Source organism: Oratosquilla oratoria, chromosome 3 (assembly GCF_046742065.1).
Source record: "Oratosquilla oratoria isolate Oo_2021 chromosome 3, ASM4674206v1, whole genome shotgun sequence".
Lineage (NCBI taxonomy): Eukaryota > Metazoa > Arthropoda > Malacostraca > Stomatopoda > Squillidae > Oratosquilla > Oratosquilla oratoria.
The window spans coordinates 31,598,092-31,613,692 of NC_134779.1; the positions used below are offsets into that span (position 1 = coordinate 31,598,092).

A 15,601-nucleotide genomic window follows, 5' to 3' on the forward strand; every position below is an offset into this window, starting at 1 on the left:
GCCAATTTAATGAAGTGGCCTTGCTGTGGATGTGCTGTGTCTTGCGACACTGCTTCTGACTCAGGGCAGTGGACGAGGTGCAAGGATGACCCGTCATCCAGGAGATGCTAAGATAAAAGGGAGAGATAATAGAATTTAAAAATGACACATTACCCCTCGAGTGGGATGCTATGTGACTAGTCCATTTGTAGTCAGTAGAGTAAAAGCAAATTTTAACATTTCTCTTTTATTTCCACAAAATTTACAAGTTCTTAGTAAACTGTTGTTACTGGTTAGTAAAAGGAGATGAGTGGATGAAAAGAATGAAACATAAAATTGTACAAAATGGGTTAAACACGAAGTATATTTCTTATAAAATAAGGTTGAAAAAATAAATATTCAATATATCATCAAATATAGCTTAATATCCTTCCAAGGACACACAACCTTCATAAGCTTGTGTCATCAGGGTTAGCTACATCTATGAAATTAAATATATCAGTATCCAATACAGATCTGCAAATTTTGTCATGAAGACAATTCTGCAAAACAGACCAATTGATAATTTTCTTGTTAGTCAAAAATGTGATGCTGAATATTCTGATATTTGACAAATTCCTACTATCATCACTCACTTCATTTAACAATTCATAACTTATGAACATACTAATATGTCAACGTAAGAATCTATAATAAAAGAAACACAAGATATTTTCAAATGAGATCAACACAATAAGGTATTCTCAACAACATGCACCTATCATTCAGTCATAAATAAATATTCTGTATCTTAATCTCTTTAATCAAGGTAACATCTTCCATAGGTTTCTTTTAGCTTATACTGATGGAGGTGGGACCAACGGCTGATATCTGCAAATGGGAACGAGATGTAAGAATCATCTCCCTGGCACCTGTCTTACCTCTTGAGTACCAGATGTGTGTTTTGTGACACCTGCGTGTCACGGCTGAGTGCACCCACCAGGAACCGAGCGTGCTCCCCGTGACACGCACGTGTCACAGTTATAAGCTTTGTGTATTGAGGGCTCTCGGGGCCTCATTTTCTGGGTTATTTCTACCCACGGGGTGGCAAGTGTCTGTGTTTACAAACATAAGGCTCCAGCCATTCGTGGGATGGTTTGAAATGTTTGTTTACGTAAGGTTGACGGGTCGGTAACGAAGGGGTTAACCTCTTGAATACAATGATGCTTACGTATGTGTCATGAGCCACGAGTGGTGTATACAAAGATGCCAGCGTAAGCTTCCTGATTATATTTATTTTGTAGTTGTAACTGCAGCAAGGCAGTTACAACTAAGCGGCCTTGCTGTGGATGTGCTGTGTCTTGCGACACTGCTTCTGACCCAGGGCAGTGGACAGGATGCAGGGATCACTCATTATCCAGGAGGTGCCAAGATGAGAGGGAGGGAGGAGGGTGGAGGGGAGTGGAACATGTAGGGGATGGAATAGGTTGGAGTGGTTCCTATGCCTTTTTCTTTTTGGCTACCCCCCGTGCAGGGGGAAAAAGCCTTTGGTATATGTATGTAGTTGTAATTGAGTGACCCCATACTCTGTCAAGAGGCTTGATCACATTTTCTGTGATGTTATATTCACTCAGGGTGAAAGAGAACAAGTATGACTTTATATTTTGTAATGCGAGTATTGTGATGCATCATCGTACACCACATAACCTGATGTGCATGCGAATATTTGACTTGTACTGAAGAGGTTAAGACTAATCAACGCAACCACTTCCATTAGGAGGTGGAACCACTAAACCAAATCTATGGTATTTTTTTTCCAGCCTCATTTCCTCCATATTTTCATGCGTGGAAAGCTCACAATTGGCAATGGCTTCCTCCTATTAATGTCAATAGATGATGGAGAGCATCACATGAAAAAAAAATTATTATTCATTTCATATCTTTCAGGTGCATGAAACTTGTCTAATGGAAGCTAAATAAAACCTATAAAATATGCCACCATGGAACAAAAATTAAATTACTAATATGAATTATGATTCTTTCAATTGGAAAGAATTATGATTCTTTCAATTGGAAAATAAAACAGCCGGAAGACCTTACATTCTTAGAACATGTAACAATTCAACTGTTCAGTAATATTCTCAACAAATAGAATACTTATCTGAAAAAAAAGAAGAAAGAAAGAAAGAAAAAATTACGAGTGATACAGATGCCAAGCTGACGTGGGGAATGACAATGGATGTTCACTGGGATGCCGAAATGCCAGTTCTTTCTCCATTTGACTTCTGTGCTCCATGATGTGTGCTCCTTCTTTTCCCAGTCTCATTCCACTTACACCATCGCTGCTCCCTACTAAACTTCCAGCCATAGGATTAGATAAAATGGGGTTCATATGTAAGGAATGTTGAGATGTGATATGGTGAGATGTGCTTGGAGAATTCTGGGAGATAGAAATGATATGACTTGGTAAAGTAGATGATGTTAAACTATGGACTAGTGAAGTATTACATTGAGATGTAGAAGGTGAAGAAGTAGAAACATTAGTTGTACTTGCTGGTGTATTACGAGTACTACTAGAAACGGCTTCCGAGTGACCAGAAACTTCCGGTACAACTAGCACACTTCCACCACAACTGTTTCCATTATTTTGTTTGTCAACATTTTCCTTTGCACTATTGTTTCCAACTTTGTTCTGATTTACTGCGCCTGCAAAAGAATAGTGCATATTTTCAACAGTTCCTTGACTTGTCATTGAGGTATCACTGTTCATCGGATTTGTGCTTTCATTTTCCCCAAAAGACCATTTTTCATGTACACGGATATGTTTTCGTAAATTTCCAGATTCACAGAATCCTCGACCACAATATTTGCATTGGTATGGACGTTCTCCTGTATGCAATCTTTCATGAACTTTCCTCTTGCCTTGATCTCTGTAAAATGGTAAATCACATTTTGATTTCAACAATGACCTTTACAAATAAACAAGAGATGTAAATGTAGATAAAATACAAGTGTCATTAACAAGTACATAAACATGAAATATCAAAACATGGGGTTAAATTAAAAAAAAAAAAGCTGTGGCAACAGGGCACCTCTGAATCCATTAAATGTAGTCAATAAAGTGTATGGGTATTAAATCTCAAACAGGTTTAGGCTCTTTCTATTGCCTTCAAATTCTAATTCCCTGATCCATACAGGGCTGTAGACACAATCACTCCCACATAGTCTTCTCTTTGTGTTTTTGTTTTGTTATTTTTGTTTTTGTTTTGTTCTTCTGTTTTTGTTTTGTTATTTTTGTTTTTGTTTTGTTATTTTGTTTTTGTTTTGTTATTCTGTTTTTGTTTTGTTATTTTTGTTTTTGTTTTGTTATTCTGTTTTTGTTTTGTTATTTTTGTTTTTGTTTTGTTATTTTGTTTTTGTTTTGTTATCATTTGTCTGTCTGATTTTCATTTATTATTAGTTATATGTCAATTTATTATTATTTACTATTTATCTGTTTGTTTGTTATTTAACTATACCTGTGCATTTATTTATGTGTTTTTTTTGTTGTTTACATTATTATAGTTTTTATTTGTTGTTTTATTATTAGTATGATTTTTTTTTTCACATCCGGCCTAGATATGGATCAAAAGGTCTCCTGTCGGCGTGCTCCGCCTTTGTAATCCTCTGGTACTCATGATATTTTTCATTCCCCCTCAAGATATTTAATTACTTCCCTTACTCATAACCCCCACTTTACTTCAAAACTTTATCTCAAATTCATCAGGCTCTTCTTTTCTACTTCCTTCAAATTCCAATCCTCTGCTCCATACAGTATCATAAGCACAATCACTACATTGTAGTCATCTCTTCTTGTTCATCCCCAGATTCCTATTTCTCATTTCACACATTTACTAACTTCATTTATTCATTAATTCATCTCCACCCCCACTCCTCCATTCCCTTCTACTACTAGAGTTTCTTGCTCTTTAAGGTAATTTCCAATTCACTACCAATCTCATCCTTAATACATCTCATCACCTGTACTTTTGTCCTCATTTACTTTCAGCTTTCTACTCTCACATACTCTCCCAAACTGCTTCAGTTTATCCATTGATTCAGCTATAAACAGTGTTATCTGTAAACAACAACTGTTTCACTTTTCACATCCTTCCAATTTCAATTACTATTTCCAAACCCCAACCTAGCACTCCCGTGTTTACCTCCTGCACCACCCCATCTATATACACATAGAGCAACCATGGTGACATTACACAATCCTGGGACAGTCCCACCATCACCTAAAAAACCATAAACTCTCTTCATTTCCTACCCTCACACAAGTTTCACAACTCAAACTTTCAACTACCCTCAACACTCCCTACCCCTACAATTCCATACATCCACTCCATACCCCAATAAATGGTAAACTAAAAAATAAACAGGAAATAGTGAAACTACAACATGGGGGGAAGCTTCCTGGCTGAGTGGGTTAGGGCGTCATTACTTGCGGCGAAGGTCAAGGGGATGGCGGTTCGAATCCTGCCATCAGCGAAGTTGAACCAAGGGCATGGTTCATTAAATTCCATGCTACAAAGCCCTCTGTGAGGGGCACTGTCCTAGCCTTCCGATAGGGGGGAGTGTGTGACGTTAAACCATATCATCATCATCATCACAACATGGGAATATGGAATACACAGAAGATACAGAAATGGCTGAAGTCATGAGTAAACACTTCAAGTCGGTTTTCACTTGAGAGAAAATCTAACACTGGGATGAAAGGTGAGAGGAAATCCACCCCCACAAGGGAAATAATAGTAACACAGAAAGAAATAATGGATCAAATAATGAACTTTGATGTCAGGAAATCACATGGCCAGGATGGAATAGCAAATTGGATATTGAAAGAATGTAAAGAGAAACTAACAGACAAAATATGTAACATAATAAGTTGCTCACTCAAAGAAGGAAAAATACAAGAAGACTGGAAAAATGCTGATATCATACCAATTTATATAGGAGGAAATAAGGAAGACCCAACAAACTACAGACCGGTTTCCCTTACAAGCACGGTAACCAAAATTTGTGAAAAAGTTATAAAAAGTAGATGGACAATACATCTAGAGGAGAACAATATCCTAAATCTGAGGCAATTCAGATTTAGACAGGGAAGATCATGTACCACAAATTTGATCTGTTTTTACTCAAGACTACTAGACATAATACAAGAAAGATGGGCTGATTGTGCATTCCTAGATCTACAAAAAGCTTTTGATACAGTCCCTCACAAAAAAATATTAAGAAAACTGGGTCAGAAGCAGTGTCACTAGACACAGCAAGGCTGCTTCATTAAATCGGCGAGCCCCCCCCCCCCATCTCCTAAGGCTAAAAAAGAGAAGACTTTTTCACAAATACTCCCTCACCCCCCATCCCCCACCCACTCCCCTTCATGCATCACAGCATCATCCATACACATCCTGAGATCCTCCCAACTACATTCACAAACTCAAACTCACCCCTCCCTTTCATTTTAGTTTCACTCAATGCCAACACATCCACCTTTCTTCTCACAAACATACTACCTATCTCTTCCCTTTTACATCTGTACCACATCCATGCACATTAAAAGACCCAAACCTTAGGGTACTGGTTGAACATAAGAACATAAGAATGAAGGAGACTGCAAGAGACCATAAGGCCTACGCTAGGCAGCTCTGTATCCATCACCACCTGTCATCCCCATCCATAAAGTTGTCTAATCGTTTCTTAAAACAACTGATAATTTCAGTGCTTACTACATGGTTACTAAGTTTATTCCATTCGTCAACCACCCTATTAGTAAACCAATTCTTGCCTATTTCCTTCTCAAATCTAAATTTGTCCAGTTTATAACCATTACTGCAAGTCCTGCCCTGTTGTTTTAATATGATGACCTTGTTTGCATCACCCTTGTCAAAGCCTTTGATCCACTTGAACACCTCTATTAGATCACCCCGCACTCTGCGTCTTTCCAGAGAGTGTAAGTTAAGGTGCCTAAGCCTCTCTTCGTAAGGCAAGTTTCTGAGTCCATGTATCATTTTGGTCATTCTTTGAAATGATTCTAGTGAATTTATGTCCATTCTGTAGGACGGAGACCAAAACTGTACCACATAGTCAAGGATGGGTCTAAAATATTGCTAGAGTTTAATAATTACTTCTGCACTTCTATTCATTACCATCCTAGCAATGAAACCTAATGCTCTGTTAGCTTTATTCCTGGTGCTAATGCTATGTTTCCTGGTTTTAAGGTCTGGACTCACTAGAACTCCCAAGTCTCTTTCGCACTCAGTTTGGAAAACTCGTAGACTCTCTTATGCTTTTGCTTTTTTTAGGAATGTCGCCAATGGGGCTACTAGGAAAAGGATGCTTAGTCCTATCCCCATCCTGTTTTTGTTGCCTTTTATGACTCAAGTGGAAATATTTGGTGGCATTATTCTTTTCCCCCACTACAGGGTTTGGCAAAATGAGAAAATGAATATTCAGAGAGGTGGTACAGGACAGTATCAGGAGTGGGGGGACAGCATAACGGAGGGAAATTCGTATTATAATGAAATATCATAATTTCTCTAAGAATAGAGATTTTCCCTACCACAGACAAAATGATGTGTAGTTCTGGTCCATAGGGGCACCCCATATAGTCCCTAAAGTATCAGCTCCATGCTACTGAGCAGCTTTTAACCCTCATACTAACATGAAGCCAATACCCCAGACGGTTATAACTCTTAAAATAACAAAACAATTCTGAATAACTTACCTAAATTTCTTTTCACAAAACTGGCATGCAAATGGACGTGTATCTGTATGAACATTTTCATGTTTCTTAAGGACTTCTTTTCGTAAAAATTCTTTTTCACAAAATCTGCATTTATGCGGCTTTTCCCCTGTGTGCGACTTGCGATGCACGGCCAACTGTCCTTGACGCGAGTAACTGTAAAATTGAGAATTTCCATCAGGACTTCAAGAACCGACACCCAAGTTTGCCCTTCTCTACTCCTGGGTGGGAGGTATGGGCTATCTCTGTCAAACCTCAAGGCAGACATATGATCTCACAGATTCATCTTATGGCAAATATAAATATAGAAGAAGAAGAAGAAGAATGTGAGGAGAGTAAACCTGGGGGTGCCTGCTAAGAATCAAAGGGAAATGCAGTATACATTTTATCTGATTTATTTTTTTTACTACGGACGTACTACGGACATGCCTTGACTTTTTTTAGGAATGTCCCCAGTGGGGCTACAGGGAGAAGGATGCCTGGTCCCAATCCCCGTCCCTTTTTTTCTCGCCTCTTACAATCCAAGAGGAAATATTTAGTGGCAGTATTCTTTGCCCCCACACTGCTTCTGATCCAGGGCAGTGGACAAGGTGCAGGGATGACCTGTCATCCAGGAGGTGCTAAGATAAGAGGGAGGGTGGAGGGGTGTGGAGTGTATTTCAGGGATGGATTGGGTGAGAATGATTTTATGCCTTTCCTTTTTGGCTACCTCCCTTGTAAGGGGGAAAAAAGATTTGGTATATGTATGTATGTACTACGGACATGGGACTTTCTTTTATTATCCAAGGACCTTATAAGAGGTGTGTGTGGTTGAATCAAAGCTTTTTACCCCTTACAAGGGAGGTAGCCAAAAAGGAAAAGGCATAAAATCATTCCCACCCATTCCATTCCTGAAATACACTCCACACCCCTCCACCCTCCTTCTTATCTTAGCACCTCCTGGATGACGGGTCATCCCTGCACCTTGTCCACTGCCCTGGGTCAGAAGCAGTGTCGCAAGACACAGCACATCCACAGCAAGGCTGCTTCATTCAATCAACGATCCCCCTTCTCCGTCCCCCCATGCATAGAAGGAGAAGACGGGGAGAAATCCCTTCGGGCTGTGTCAAAAATTTTGTTCACACATACTACCTCACCTCCCATCCCCCCGCAGAACAGACAAAAAGAAATCCCTTTGGGCCACATTATTTCCTCATCCATTTACAACCACTCTCCATTCATACCTATCTTTGGCCCTCTCCCTTCCCTTCTCTTATCATAGTGGCTCACAAAAATCAAACCAAGGAAATATGGTCAATGTAAATGTTAATTACATTTCAAACTTAGGTTTCCTTGTTAAAATTTGCATGACTTTTTTCTTTTGACATAAGGACAAGAATAAAGGAGACTGCAAGAGACCATAAAGCCTACACTAGGCAGCTCCGTATCCATCACCACCTGTCATCCCCATCCATGAAGTTGTCTAATTGTTTTTTTAAAACAACTGATAGTTTCAGCACTTACTACATGGTTACTAAGTTTATTCCATTCATCGACCACCCTATTAGTAAACCAATTCTTGCCTATTTCCTTCTTAAATCTAAATTTGTCATATACATAACAGCAAATCCTCCTATTGACACATACCTGACACCACATATCTCACAAACAAATGGTTTTTCTCCCGTGTGAATCCGTCGATGTTCTTCCATGTTCCCCTTCTGTGAGAAGCACCGTCCACAGAATTCACAGGCAAATGGTCGATCTCCTGTATGCAATCGAAGATGACTGTCCAAATTGGCCTTCTGGGTAAATCTGTTGATAACTTATCAATTAGTGCATGAAAAGAAAGAAATGCAGGTAACACTATGATATCCAAGAAAATAAACTAACATCTAACTCCTCTATCACATAACAATATCATATTTCACCAATCTTAAAAGCTGATGCTATATCGTTTCATTCAGTTTAGGCAGAAAAGAAAGGAAGGGAAAGGCTTGCCTTCTACAGATTTGAATTACTAGGTATTGTCCAGAACAAAATTTATCAAGTATATTAACTTGATGGGTGAAAAAATTTACACTATACAACTTTTAAATGATGCAATTAAGGCTACCTCCCATGTAAGGGGGAAAAATGCCTTTGGTATATGCATGTATGTATCTTCATGACATTATTACTTAAAAGGAAATATATCTACAAAAGAAAAAGAAATAATTGTATGTATACGAAGAGAATAATGCCTAGAAAGTATTTTTTTTCTTGTTACAAGGTCTCCATATTGGGGTACTGGCTACAAGAGGGAGTTCCATGATGTTAAAATGAATCTGTGACACAACTGTAGATCAGTCACACAGGAGGTGCCAAGATAAGAGAGAGGGAGGAGGGTGGAGGGGAGTGGAATATATAGGAAATGGAATGGGTGGGAGTGGTTTCTATGCCTTTTTCTTGTTGGCTACGAAAAAGCCTTTGGTATATGTATGTAGAGACATTTCTCACATAGTGATGTTGAGGCAGTTCTTAATTCTTACTGTCCCTTGGAATTTAAAAGTGGCAGACAGGAAAAGTTTGAATGCAGCATTTGAGGTGAAATGTCCAAGAAGTATGGTAGGGGTTACTAAGTTGGATAGAGTGAGAAACAAGGAAGTGAGGAGGAAAACAGGAGTTGGAAAAGGAGATGCAAGATAGGGCTGATGAAAGAGTATTGGGAAAACCCCATTCCGGCCGTGGCATTCCATGGGGAGATGGGACTGTTCGGACAGACAGTCTAAGGAGGACCAACAACAACAACTCCTATTACTACAAATAAATCAGTTGAACATCCTGAACTCCCTCCCCCAGAAAGGACAATGCCTTCTTATGCAGGACTTATTGAAGCAGGTAATTAGAAACAGTATGCCCTAATTATGATAGATGTATGAAGAAATATGATACATACTATAGAAGTAAGCATAAGGAAAAAAGGAATGAATACAGAAGAGCGAGACAGAGACAAATGCAAATCATCTCTCACCTTTTGCCACACACCTCACAGCAATGACTGTACCGTTCATCACCAGGCTGGTGTACTTTTCGATGACTATGAAGTTCTGCTTTACTTTTGAACATTTTCCCACATTCTTGGCAAGTGAATGGACGACGATCTGTGTGCACCAGCATGTGCCTCTTCCACAGGTAATGTGCTGGAAATGCCTTAGAACATTTTGGACACCTGGAATGGAGGAAAATTTAATTCACTCTTTTCATTTTATGAGAGATTTGTCATGGAATAAATAATCTTCTGTGCAACTCTTTTCTTGTGGTACTATATTCTATATTGCAAATGCTACTACTGTTCAATAAAGGGTTGGCGTATTGCTTTATTTTGTCTACAAGTCATTTGTCTGGCTTACTAGCACTATCTACAAGTTGTAATTAGCTCTAAGATAATACACCAACCCTTCACATACACAAATTGATTAAGCAAGCATTTATCAAATCCAATTAGTTAAAAGCCAGAGCCATGATTAAATCATTACTGAAACATAATCGGACCCACTAATACCCAGTACCAAGTTGCCATATTTCATTGTGGCTAGTCATTCTTTCATTTTATCCATATACCAAACATATTTCAGCATTCTTTGATCAACCCTATCTTCTATCTTGAAACATATACTATCAAAACCTTTCAAGACTTATATAATTCAATTATGGATCTAGGATTCCTGTTCAAAATCTCATACATACATACATATACAAAAGACTTTCACCCCCTTACAAGGGAAGTTGCCAAAAAACAAAGGCATAAAAACCACTCCCACCCATTCCATCTCCAACATACTCCACTACCCTCTACCTTCTTCCCTCCCTCTTATCTTAGCACCTCGTGGATGATGGACAATCCCTGCATCAGAAGCAGTGTTGCAAGACAGCACATCCACAGTAAGTCCGCTTCATCAAATCAGCAACCCCCTCCTCTATCCCCTCATGCAGAAATGGAGAAGATGGGGAGAAATCCTTTCAGGCTGCTTCAATTTTATTTCTCATACATACTCCCTCACCCACTCTCCCTCATGCATCACAGCATCATCCATACACAACCATTCTCCATTCACCCCTATCTTCTGTCCTCTCCCGTCCTTCCTCAACACACATTCCCCTCCTTCCCAATGCCCCTTTTACCCCATCCATCCATCCATCCCATCCTAGGTTGCCCCCTCATGTTCACTCCTTCCACCTCTGCTTTCCACACCTCTTTTACTAGCCTTTCTTCATTCATTCTTTCCATGTGTCCAAACCATCCCAATACTCTTTCATCAACCTTATCTCTCAACTCCCTTTCCTTTCCACCCCCGTTCTCCTCATTTCTCACTCTAGCCCAGTAATCCCTATCATACTTCTCAGGCACCTCATCTAAAACACATTCAAATTCCTCCTCTCTTATGTTCCATGTTTCTGCCCTGAGCACAATCACTCCTTCATACAATCTCTTCTTAGTATCCATTTCCAAATGTCTATTTCTCATTACACTTTTTAATCCCCCAAGGTATTTACTTGCTTCTCTCAATATACATTCTACCTCCACCAACACTCCTCCCTTTCCTGCCACATTTGCACCCAAGTATCTGAAACTATCCACTTCCTCCAGTCTCTATCCTTTAATATTCACTTCCAGTCTGGTGCCACTTTCTCCCTTTGTACATCTCATCACCTTACTTTTGCCGACATTTATCTTCAGCTTCCTTCTTTCACACACCTTCCCAAACTCTGTCACTGACTTCCTCACTCCCTCCTCTGATCTCGCTACAAGCGCATTGTCATCAGCAAACAACAACTGGCTTATCTCCCACTTTTCTCCATTTTCTTTAACCATCTCCAATCCCTGACCCTTAAATCCTATTGCACCAGCCTATCTATGTATAAATTCAACAGCCAGGGTGACATAACACATCCCTGACGAAGTCTCACCTTTACCTCAAACCACTCACTCTTTCCATTTCTAATCCTAACACATACTTTACTACTCTTGTAAAAACTCTTGACTGCTCTTAAAAGCTTTCATCCTATCCCATATATCTGCAGTACCTTCCACAGTGCCTTCTGGTCTACCCTGTCATAAGCCTTTTCCAGATCCATAAAATCGCAAAATACATCTTTCTCCTCCATTTTCCTCACTCATCATGGTCATTTTCTTAGTGCTTCCTACTGCAACTACCTTTTCCTCCCTATCCTCCTTCACATTTAGCAACTTCCTAAAATACTCTGCCCATCTTCCTCTCACTGCCTTCTCTTCCATTATCATCCCTCCATCTGTCCATTTTACCTTTTCTTTTCTACTTGATTTGCCTCCTCTTCCTCTCTTAATTTCTTTCGAAATTTTTTTTTTATTACTTTCAAAATTTCATGTCATTTCACATCTGCTCTCCTCTTTGCCTCCTTTATCTTATGCTTGACTTCTCTTCTCTTTACTTTGTACCTCTCATATTACCTCGTCCTAATTGGTAACCAATCTATGAAAGCTCGCTTCTTCTCTTCCACACCTTTCTTTGCTTCCTCATCCCACCACTCACTACCCTTCCTTCTATTTCCTCCCATCCTCCTTGTTCCACACACCATCTTTGCACACCTTATGACTCCCTCCTTGAACCATCCCCATTCCTAATTCTACTTTATCCTTCATTCCCTCCCATCAGTAACTGTTTTGTGAACATTTGTTAACTGATACATTGTAACAAAGTCCATGTGCTTCACACTCACTTGACATTTTTTTCTTGATGTTTTCTTCGTCTGTGATGATAAAAAGATGATTTCCTTAAGAATGCTTTAGGGCAAAAGTCACACTGGTATCTGGGCACATCCTGGTGGGTCACTCTACAGTGCGTGGCCAGGGAATCAGGTTTGGGAAAGGACGCATCACAGACATGGCACCGGAATACTAACCCCTTTGTAGTTGCCTATGATAGAAACAAATATAAAATAATTTCAATACAACACATCTAATAATATGAAAACACAAGTTCCTTTGAGAGATAATGCAAGATTGGAGGGACATAACAAACACAAGAGGTGGTCATAGACTTGTAGTACAGTAAGTCCTCGTTATACGCAGTGGCGATTCTAGGACTATGAAAGTGGGAGGGCCAGCTGACAGCTGAAAAACTGGGGGGGGGGGGGCATGTGACGCCGTGACACGGTCGGTACTGCAGTAGTATTTACCAAGCTATATATATACATATATATATAATCTAAAAATAGAATATGCAAAAAAACTGGGGGGCCAACCTGGGGGCCAGCTGAAAAACTGGGGGGCCATGGCCCTCCCAGGCCATCCCCCTAGAATTGCTACTGGTTATACGGTACATATGCGTTCCTGAAAACCTTACCGCAAATTGAAATTACCGTATACCGAACCCATTATAACATGTAATAATAGGATATGGCAGACATATCTTTTTCCTGCTCTTTCCTCTTCAAAATATCTAGCGGATACCGTATCTGTGAATTTTTCTTATCGTAGATAGAATCGAGGGTAGTAATTACCAAATACCGTAAATGTGAATTTACCGGATAAAGAATTACCGTATAAGGAGGACTCACTGTACCGGCTATGATGAGAGGGAGGAAAGGGTGGTGGATGGGAGTGGGAGTAGGTACGCGCCTCTGACTTGGCTACCCCCCTTACAAGGAGGAAAAAGCTCTCGGTATATTGACAGCTTGATTTGCAAAGGCAAAGAAGGTCACCATGCATTAAATAGTGAAAATTATATTGAACTCACTTTTCTTGGCTGAATTTGCTCCTGAGGCAATCCTTGCATCCACATGCCCTTGGAAAAGTCCGCTTCTGATTCAACCTCACCTTCACTGCCCTGGAAGAGATACTGTTTTAGCTGTGCTAAACTATATAGCATCTTTTATAAACACTGACTCCTTCCCTATGGTGCTGTTTCCTAATCTGAGTAAAAGCATCTGCAAGAACAAATTTTAGTACAATAAGTCAAGAATGGAAAGTTGGTGGCTGAGAGGGTTCGGGCGTCGTTACTTGCAGCGAAGGTCAAGGGAGTTGAACTAAGGGCATGGTTCATTCATCTCCAAAATCCTCTCCAAGGGACACCATCCTAGCCTCGCAATTGGGGGTAGTTTGCGACATTAAACCATATCATGTCAAAAATGTACAATCAATAAAGTCTTGTCCTTAAATGGTGTTTACTCTACCAAAACTGGAGGAGGAGGAGGAAGAGGAGGAGGAAGAGAAGGAAGATTAACAATAGGAGGGTGAGAAGGAGGAGGAGGAGAGTGAAGAGAAAGAACAATAGCAACTGGAGGAGGAAAAAATAAAGTTACTATTTACTCCTCCTATGCATACCCCTCCTATCCTCACAGTACATACATATATATACCAAAGGCTTTTTTCCCCTTTACATGGGGGGGTGGGGTGGGGGGTTTGCCAAAAAGAAAAAGGCATTGAAACCACTCCCACCCATTCCATCCCCTACATATTCCACTCCCCTCCACCCTCCCTCTCATCTTGGCACCTCCTGGATGACAGGACATCCCTGCATCCTGTCCACTGCCCTGGGTCAGAAGCAGTGTCGCAAGACACAGCACATCCACAGCAAGGCTGCTTCATTAATATGGTGGCCCCCACTTTCCGTCCCCTCATGCAGAAAAGGAGAAGACGGGGAGAAATTCCTTCGGGCTGCGTCAAATTATTTCTCATACATACTTCCTCACCCCCTATCCCCCACCCACTCCCTCTCATGCATCACAGCATCATCCATACACAACCCTTCTCTATTCCTTCCTCAACAGGCATTCCTCCCCCACCCATTTCATCCCCACATACTCCACTCCCATTCACCACCCCTCCCTCCCTCTTTTCTTGGCTCCTCCAGGATGATAGGCCATCCCTGCATCTCACCCACTGAACCTGGGTCAGGGGCAATGCAGCAAGACACAGCACATCCACAGCAAAGCTGCTTTATCTAACTGGCAACCCCCTATCTAAACACCAAAGGTTTATTCCCCCTTATAAGGAGGGTTGCCAAATCAAAGGCACAGACCCGTTCCACCACCCTTGTTTCCCTTCCCTCATCTCAGCTTTCTGTGGACGAAAACCTTATCTGCCCTTCCCAAAATGCTGCCAGAGGGACCCACCTCTCCTTCTACATCTATCTCATCCTCTTCTTTTATTGCTTCCTTCTTCCCATTCACAGCATCTTCTTTCTCAGCTTCATCTTGTGCAACCCCCACTGATGGAGAGCTGCTTGACTGTAGCAACTTCTTTGTAGCTCGTTTCTTGGCTGAAATACCAACATGAGTATTAAAACCCACATAAAAATCATATACTCTCAAACCTAAACATACATATATATACCAAAGGCTTTTTCCCCCCTTATAAGGGAGGTAGCCAAAAAGAAAAAGACATAAAACCACTCCCACCCATTCCATCTCCAACATACTCCACTCCCCTCCACCCACTTCCCTCCTTCTTATCTTGGCACCTCTTGGATGATGGATCATCCCTGCATCTTGCCCACTGCCCTGGGTCAGAAGCAGTGTCACAAGACACAGCATATCCACAGCAAGGCCGCTTCATTAAATCGGCAACCCTGAGTGAAGAAAGATAAGGATGTGTGAAAAACAGAGGCAGGTGAAGTAAATTTGAGGGGATGACCAAGGATGAGATGGATGGATGGGGTGACAGGGGCTCTGAGCACGAGGGGAATGTCTGCTGAGCAAGGAAGAGAGAAGGCAGGGGACAGGAGCAAGTGGAAGATGGTTGTGTATGGATGATATTTTGACGCAGCCTAAAGGGATTTCTTCCCGTCTTCTTTATTTCTTGCATGAGGGAGGGGGTGTCATTGTGTCAGTGAAGCAGCCCTGTTGTGCTGT

General features: G+C 40.7%; 1 protein-coding gene across 4 annotated transcripts in view; it reads right to left on the minus strand.

The window, feature by feature from the left end:
* Positions 1-210: 210 nt before the first annotated feature.
* LOC143021236 (uncharacterized) overlaps positions 211-15,601 on the minus strand; it is a 110,253-nt gene continuing 94,862 nt past the window's right edge. For 3 of the 4 annotated variants that reach the window (XM_076178636.1, XM_076178616.1, XM_076178644.1), the window contains exons 5-11: positions 14,864-15,009; positions 13,486-13,587; positions 12,467-12,663; positions 9,741-9,938; positions 8,375-8,542; positions 6,731-6,904; positions 211-2,888 (exon numbers count right to left, since the gene is read on the minus strand). In XM_076178636.1, the coding sequence (XP_076034751.1) occupies positions 2,153-2,888; positions 6,731-6,904; positions 8,375-8,542; positions 9,741-9,938; positions 12,467-12,663; positions 13,486-13,587; positions 14,864-15,009 (1,721 nt within the window). In that variant the 3' untranslated portion in view covers positions 211-2,152. The remainder of the gene's footprint in view (positions 2,889-6,730; positions 6,905-8,374; positions 8,543-9,740; positions 9,939-12,466; positions 12,664-13,485; positions 13,588-14,863; positions 15,010-15,601) is intronic. The other variant, XM_076178626.1, reaches the window with a different exon arrangement.